This window comes from Tasmannia lanceolata, unplaced genomic scaffold, assembly GCF_043159265.1.
Source record: "Tasmannia lanceolata isolate RefF3 unplaced genomic scaffold, GAP_Taslan_0.1 ptg000015l, whole genome shotgun sequence".
NCBI classification, from domain to species: domain Eukaryota; kingdom Viridiplantae; phylum Streptophyta; class Magnoliopsida; order Canellales; family Winteraceae; genus Tasmannia; species Tasmannia lanceolata.
Genome location: NW_027518692.1, coordinates 24,344,203 through 24,352,037, shown reverse-complemented (window position 1 = coordinate 24,352,037; position 7,835 = coordinate 24,344,203). Strand labels below are relative to the sequence as shown.

General features: G+C 36.6%; 1 protein-coding gene across 1 annotated transcript; it reads left to right on the top strand.

The window, feature by feature from the left end:
• The first annotated feature begins 257 nt into the window (after positions 1-257).
• On the top strand, positions 258-7,629 carry NYC1 (NAD(P)-binding Rossmann-fold superfamily protein). Its single transcript, XM_077353978.1, has 10 exons — positions 258-644; positions 965-1,043; positions 1,152-1,287; positions 1,800-1,874; positions 2,324-2,519; positions 3,661-3,729; positions 4,362-4,501; positions 4,968-5,090; positions 5,555-5,747; positions 7,130-7,629. Exons 1-10 carry the CDS (start codon positions 291-293, stop codon positions 7,313-7,315), a joined length of 1,551 nt encoding a protein of 516 aa, XP_077210093.1. The 5' UTR covers positions 258-290; the 3' UTR covers positions 7,316-7,629.
• The last annotated feature ends 206 nt before the right edge of the window (positions 7,630-7,835 follow it).

Genomic DNA, 7,835 nt, shown 5'->3' with positions numbered 1-7,835 from the left:
GAAGTGCGTGGCAGTTCGTAACTTGGAGATGAGGTTCTTAACGTGTGGACATCACGTTACTCCACAGATATTTCCAATTTTTCTACCAAACAGAAGAAAACCAAAAAAATAGGGCAATGATATATCCCCCATCTTTTTCACTTGGAACAGCCACTCTATAGTATAAAGAGTAGTCATAAATACACCAGAGAGGGGTGTCCCAAGTAGGAATAGGGGGCGAATATATAAGTTACCTTATATAAAGAGCCACAGTATCTATCTCTTTTCCCAAATCCTCGGGCTTGGTCGCCATGGCTACTCTATTCAAGCTCCACCTCTCTCCGAACACCTTCGTAGATCCTTCTAGAAACGATCCAAAATCGAAATTCCGACCTATTTTCTGCCGTAATCTGGGAATTTCATTTTTCCGGCAATCTAACGGTCGTTATTGTTTTTCATCGCGACCGTGCCGGTCTTTCAGATCTGAAAACGGAGGAGATTCGGATGAGAAACGGATCTGTGACGAAACTCAGTTAAAAAAGCGAAAGCGAAACGGACTTCTTTATTCTTTGAAGTCTCTGCTTCTTAGGGTTTCTGGTTCGGAATTGCGTTACGAAGGACAGTATCAGAACGCAGTAGCGAAAGCTGAAGAGATTTTCTTCTCGGTCAGTCTTCTGCTTTTATGCACTTATTAATATAATAATACTCTCTTACAACGGTTTTTGATAATTGCACTAACTCGACTTGTCCTTTTATTATTTAAACATCTGTCGAAGGTTATTATTACTGTTCATAAAAAGCTCTCACAAGCAATTAAAAGAGAAAAGACAAGCTGATTTTTTGCAATTATTAAAACATGGTAGTGCCGATATAGGGTTTCTTAGACCCTGGTTTTGTTTCCAAGGGAAAATTACACTCTAATCTTTACTGTCTATGCATCAGTTTTTACTCTTATATCTGTTTTCCCCTTTCCCTTATTGGCCAGTCTGCAACACACTTTGGAAGATACCTTATCACCATGATGAGCACTGGAGTAGTACTTGCCATTGGGTTCCAATTGTCAGGTTTGTAAAGCATGATTTCTTACTATAGAATCATTTTATCCTTGATATGCTTGGTGTTGTGGAATGGTCTAAATTTCCATTTTTTGTTTCATTTTCAAATTTTCAAAGGTGGAGACAGTCAGATGAATACTTTGATTTGGTATAGCTGGCTTGGTGGGATTATCATTGGAACAATGATAGGATCAAACATGGTTTTAGAGGAACATAGTAGAGCTGGTCCGCGAAATGTTGTTATAACAGGAAGGTACTCCATGTACAGTTTTTTTTCATAAACAGTTTATACTTTATTGATGTTGCCGATATTGGGATTTCGAGTTGTTAATGCTTTTCAATGTAAATCTTGGTAATTTATTATGTCGATATTTACTTTCAAAGTTCGTCTATACTTTTTCGTCCATTAAAAACCAACCATGGAAATCTGAACTCAGTGCAATGTTGTTAGAGCTTCACCTGGATAATTTGAACTCGATGCAATGTTGTTAGAGCATTTTTATTTGTTCCTTGGAATTTTTTTTCCCTTTAGCTCAAAAGGAATATAACAAAATCTGTTGGTGACTGCAATTCCTCAAACAAAATTGATACCCATCAAATGCTGTTTGTTAATTCGATATAATTTTTTGCTATGTTTTCTAGATAGTAAGTTCTAGTCCCACCCATGAAATCATCTGTTTATAAGCCACTAATAAATAGATTTCCTATAGAAGTTACAGTTGTTTTTTTTTATGTTGATTGTCTGTTTCAAAATTTCTATTTCAGCACAAGGGGACTGGGCAAAGCACTTGCCCGAGAGTTTCTTCTTTCTGGGGATCGTGTTGTTGTTGCATCTCGAAGGTGTTATTCAGAGCTTTCTTATTTATTTAACTTTTTCTTTAATGATTCTTTCCCAACCATGGATTTAAATTTCAGTGGTTTCAATTTCGTCCTTGGCCGAAACCAAAATTTCTGCTGAAATCCGGTAAACCAAAAAACAAAAAAAAGCTATTATTTTCTTAATTTCGGTAGCCAAAATTACCAAAATTTCGGTAATCTCGGTCAAAATTTCGGAATAATACAATATTACAAAAAAAAATTCAATTTCTCAAAATTCTACCGAAATTTGAGAAATTCAAGAATTCGGATATCGTAAAATTTTGGTTTCGGTTCAAACCGAAATCCAAAATTTCAGACCGAAATTTTGAATTTCGGACAAAATTTAAAACCATGTTCCCAACTACCAAATGTTTTTTGTTCTTGTTAATTGCTTATGCCTCCCTATACTAAGTTGGAATTTTTGAAGACAGCCCTGGTTCAGTAAATATGATAGTAGGAGAGCTCGAAGAGAATCTTAAGGAGGCTGTCCTAACGACAGGTAGCATGCCTAGAACAAATATGGCCCGTGCTAAAGTGGTTGGAATTGCATGTGATGTTTGCAAACCCGATGACGTGAGGAAGTTGGCTAATTTTGCTGCTAGTGAACTTGGTTCTGTGGATATTTGGGTGAGTGTACCATTTATTAGTTGATAAATTTGTTTTAAATTCTTGTTTATCTACTTTATTTGGTTATTGCATATAATTATCGAAATTAGCGAACCATATCACCTTGAATTCCTTTTTTTCCTTATATGAGTGAATCTAGAGATTAGGATTACCACATAATCCCATATTGCCAAGTACTTATCCATCACGTTGCTTATAACTTTGAAATGGACATCGAAGGAACTATAAATGCTCGGTTATTCAAAGAATAGCACTTAAGTTAATGTGTTTTTTTATTAATAACACCTAAGTCAATGTTAGCATCAATCTACTAAAGTGTTTATTATATGTTCAATTTTGGGAGCTTTGATTCCTTAGTAGTATGTATTTTTTGAAGCACATTACTCTCAGCTTTGATTGGTAAAACACAAAACAGTAATTTTTTTTTTTTTTTTGAATGGCCACAACTAGTCCGGGACATGAAAATTTTCGAAAGAATTCATTAGCCAACCCCAACTAGTTTGGGACAAAGGCTTATTTGAGTTGAGTTGAGTTAATGGCCACAAAATAGTGAGTTTTAATGAAGGAAATTTGGTAACTAAATCACATTTTCCATTTCATGAAGGATCTAAGTGATGAAAGCAATAAACTACTAATATGGTGATGAGGTGCTTGTTTTGTATGATAGTTATATGCTTGTCTTTTTCTTCAACCTTTCTTTTTTATCTTAATTTGGTCCTTGATCCCCTCTTATTTAATGTTGGAGGAGCTAGATAATCGGTTGTTTTATTTATAATTCGGTAATGTATATAGTATAAGTACTCCTCTTCTATCTATATATGAGATTTTATATGATGAAAGGGCCTTATGAACACGTACTCATCATCCCATCCTTGATATTTGATCCAACATCAGCTCACTTTTTGAGGAGCTGCTGTTGGATCAAGTATCAAGGGTGGCACCACCGTACTACCTTTATGGGTTCATAAGGCCTTTCATCATATAATTTCTCTCTCTCTCTCTCTCTCTCTCTCTCTCTCTCTCTCTCTCTCTCTCTCTCTCTCTCTCTGGGTTCATAAGGCCTTTCCACGTTTTTATCTACTTCTCAATAACCAATTAAGTTCTTTAGTTCTGATAGCTGCATTGTTGACACTCATTGCAGATAAATAATGCTGGTACAAACAAAGGTTTTAGGCCACTACTGCAATTTACAGATGAAGATATTGCCCAGGTGAGCCCTTTTTTTTATGATTTTTCTGTTTATAGAGGCCGTAGACATTGTATTTGATACACTTCACCTGCGGTGGATAGGGGAAATATGAAATCTGAAATCTCGCAGTTAATTTCCTGCATAAACATTTCTTACTTTTCTGTAGGATTGGTAATCAATGCCTTTTTAGAGAGTTGGAATGCATTATCTCAAGTCATGATAAGTCAATACAATGTTACAGATTGACAAATATCTACTCTACAATATATTTTGTTTTGGTGTATACATTGGAAGAAGCACTTTTCAATAAATAACAACATTTCAAACTATGAGGGAAGACTGACAGATTAATTTTAAACACCAAAAACTCCATCATAATGTTGAATGATATTACCTGATTGTGTTTGTGTTTTGTTGTTTATACAAGGGATAATGGAAGGGGAAAGAATCTAATCTGAGCAGGCATTACAGACATGTATTTTTGCCCATGAAGGCAAATGGAAGTTTTTCTGTTCTTAAAATTTTCTAATGTTTACATCTAGAGTGATAATCGCTGACCTTTTTCACTATAAATTTTAGGTTCTATTCATATAGTGTTTGTACCTTAATTTTGTTACATGACTTATCTAATATGCTATGAATTTGATGAATAGATTGTTTCAACGAACTTGGTCGGTTCTTTAATATGCACACGAGAAGCTATGCGTGTCATGAAGTCCCATGGAAAGGGAGGTCACATATTTAACATGGATGGTGCAGGTTCTGGGGGATCTAGTACACCTTTGACAGCTGTGTAAGTTTCATGTTATTGTTTACAGGCTCATTTTCATGTCCATCAAAATGGGGTTGAAACTTCTAGCTAGAACCAATGTTTTAAATTCTGGCCAAAACCGTAACATTTTGGACAAAATTTCAGACTTCGGCCAAGGCCGACATGAAATTCACCTTAAATCATTTTTTAACAAGATTTTGGCGATTTTTTTCTGAAAATTTCCTTTTTCAAAAATTTTCACCGAAATTTACGAAATTTCCACCAAAATTGCTGAAATTTTCACCGAAATCGCCAAATTTCCACCTATTTTGTACTTTTCGGTGGGAATTCTTTTCAAGGTTTTATGTGAGTTCAGCCGAACTTTCGGTGGCCGAGACCGACATTTAAAACCTTGGGTGGAACTTTGTTTGTCATAATTCATTTAATTGTGAGTAATGACCTTTGCACTTGGTTATACTTATAATGTTATCTCACCTTTACATTGTAGCTATGGTTCAACCAAGTGCGGTTTAAAGCAGCTTCAAACATCACTTCTGAAGGAGTGTAAGCGGTCCAAGGTTGGAGTACATACAGCATCTCCGGGCATGGTACTAACAGATTTGCTCTTAAGGTAACTTCCAATGCATACCAGTTGCTGCAAAGTCCATAACTTTCAGATGAAAATAACAGTGGTTTCGCTGAGTTTTCTAAAGGAAAAGGTGCCAATAAGCATTTCCCCTTTGTTAAAAATTTTAAACTTAAAATTTTAGGCCTGATTCAGGGTTCATTTGGAAGTCAATCAAGTAATTATATTGTGTTTCTCGAGTTTTGATAACTAATGATAGCTTTCTGAAATTGAGTACAACGTCAATTTTGTTTTTGTTTTCAACAAAACAACGATACCCCCCTAACTTGACACAAGATCTTGATTATGGCGAGCCAATTTGGCTAGATTTTGAGTGCTATATCACATTTCTAGATGGTGTTCTACATTCTTCTATGGAGTGCACCCTTTCACATTGTCTTTGTAAACACCTGATGCAGATTCTTATATCAACTAATTTCATTATTACTGAATGAAGCTTTTATTTGCAGTGGTTCAACTCTTAAAAATAAACAAATGTTTAACATAATTTGCGAGCTTCCAGAAACAGTGGCAAGAACATTAGTTCCAAGGATGCGTGTTGTAAAGGGAACTGGAAAGGCAATTAATTACTTAACACCTCCTCGGATCTTGATTGCTCTAGTCACTGCATGGCTACGCCGAGGTCGCTGGTTTGATGACCAGGTGAGTTAATGTTTTGATTAATATGGCATTTCTTTGTGGTTGAATATATCATGCCCCTTGCTATTGTGTGGATCTTGGATTTTTATTACAGCAATAATCATTTTCAAGATGCCAAATGAGCCGTTGTCACAGGACTTGAACTTTCCTCGTGCACAGATAATTGGGCGTTTCTAACCTTTGAGACTTTATAATAATAGATTTGCTTCTTAGGATTACTAAACACTTTCAGAAGGAATTTAAGGCGATGACTAGGTCATATTACATTACCATGATTTCTTATGGTAGATGCTTTTGACGATTCATTTGTTATCTACCTCTGACTTCATACAAAATCAGAGTGCTAGGACCCAAGCCAGAACGAGTTGACTTGGCTGAGATTAGGGGTGCAACCCGGGTCGAGTTCAAAATCCAAAAAAAAGTCGGGTCGGGTTGGGTTGAGTTCGGGTCAGGTTTGGGTTGAGTTTTCCTAACCCAGTTTGAGTTCAGGTCGGGTTCGGTTTGAGGGCTTGGGAACCCGACCCGAGTGAAACCCGACATTTTTTATCATTTTTTTTGTAAGCATTAAAACTCGGGTCGGGTCGGGTTGAACTCGGGTCGGGTCGGGTTCGGGTTGGAAAAAAGGGTTCCTCGGGTCAGGTAAGGTTGAACCTCGTCGGGATGGAAATCGAATCGGGCCGGGTTCGGGTTGAGTATATGATTCCTCCGGTCGGGTTGGAAATCAAATCAAAATCGAATATGGCACCCCTAGCTGAGAGCCAAGTCTTTCAGTGAGTTCAAGGTTTGATTAAAACTGTAAAAGAGTTTTTTTCTTCTAGCCACTTGTCCCCTCTACTGAATGACGGGTGTATGACTTCAACAGAAGACATGATAATTTTATAAAAGTCACTTCAGAGACAGTGTTCAGAGCCCAGTCAAACCGACTCTTCAGCCAAATTCCCAGCTAAACAAGTTTTAGGACTCTGAGTAACCAACCATGCAACAGCGGTTTATGATTCGATGTTTACATCGTATTTTTTTCCGATTCAACTTGATTTTTTGTCTAACAGTCCATCAAAAGGCAGAAAGCATGTCAAGTCAATGTAAATTTGTTCAACTTTAGAGTCAATGATTGGTTTAGCTATGTCAATTGTCCAGATTTCTAAGTGCAACTTAGTGTAACTCCGCTCGATGTTACAAAATGTTCAAGTTTAGAACTCCCTTGTAGCCAGCTTCAGATCAAACACGGTTACTGACTTCTGATTGGAAAGAAAACTTTTGAACATTGGCTTCAGCCTTAAGAGTTTTAATAAGTAAAAGATATGAATACAAGCGTGGCATGACTTGAGTAAAAATTTTTATTTTTTTATTTTTTGAATGATTTGCCTGATTTCTGTATTTTACAGGGAAGAGCATTGTACGCAGCAGAGGCAGACCGAATCCGTAACTGGGCAGAAAGCCGTGCTCGCTTTTCTTTCACTGATGCCATGGAGATGTACACGGAGAGCACTTGGGTCTCTGTCTTCTCGCTTTCTGTGGTCTGCGCCTTTATAATTCTCTCCAGTTCTTCTGGATCTTTCCCAGGCACCTGAATTCTCACCAATTATGCTCATCATAAAAAACCAAGTGGCACTATACTATCCTTCATCGTCAATTCAAATGGATTGCGGTATATCAGTCATCCGCAGCAAGGAAAAAGGTACTAAATGACCCCTCTTTGGAGGGTTTTATGCCTCTGTTCTTCTAACTCCGCTTGTAGTTTAGCTTCGATGGCTCGCTGCTTTAACTCAGCAGAAAGAACTCTAATTATTGATTCCATGAACACAGTATTCTCCATTGAGAAGATTGTAACATGTAACTCCTTTGTAAGTTTGTAATGAAAATCGAATTTAATTGTTGTAGTCCATGTTTAGATTCTCACACTGAAAGTTCTTTATCCTATAAAAAAAATAAAATTTGAGTGGTATTTTGTATTAGGTTTCAGATATTATAATCAGATCAAATAGTGTAGATAAAGTGCATAATCTTAAGTCCTCATAACCAACCATAATTGAAGAATATGTAGTGTGGAAAATCGGACCATAGAACTAGAAAAAGCAAATAGATCTTATA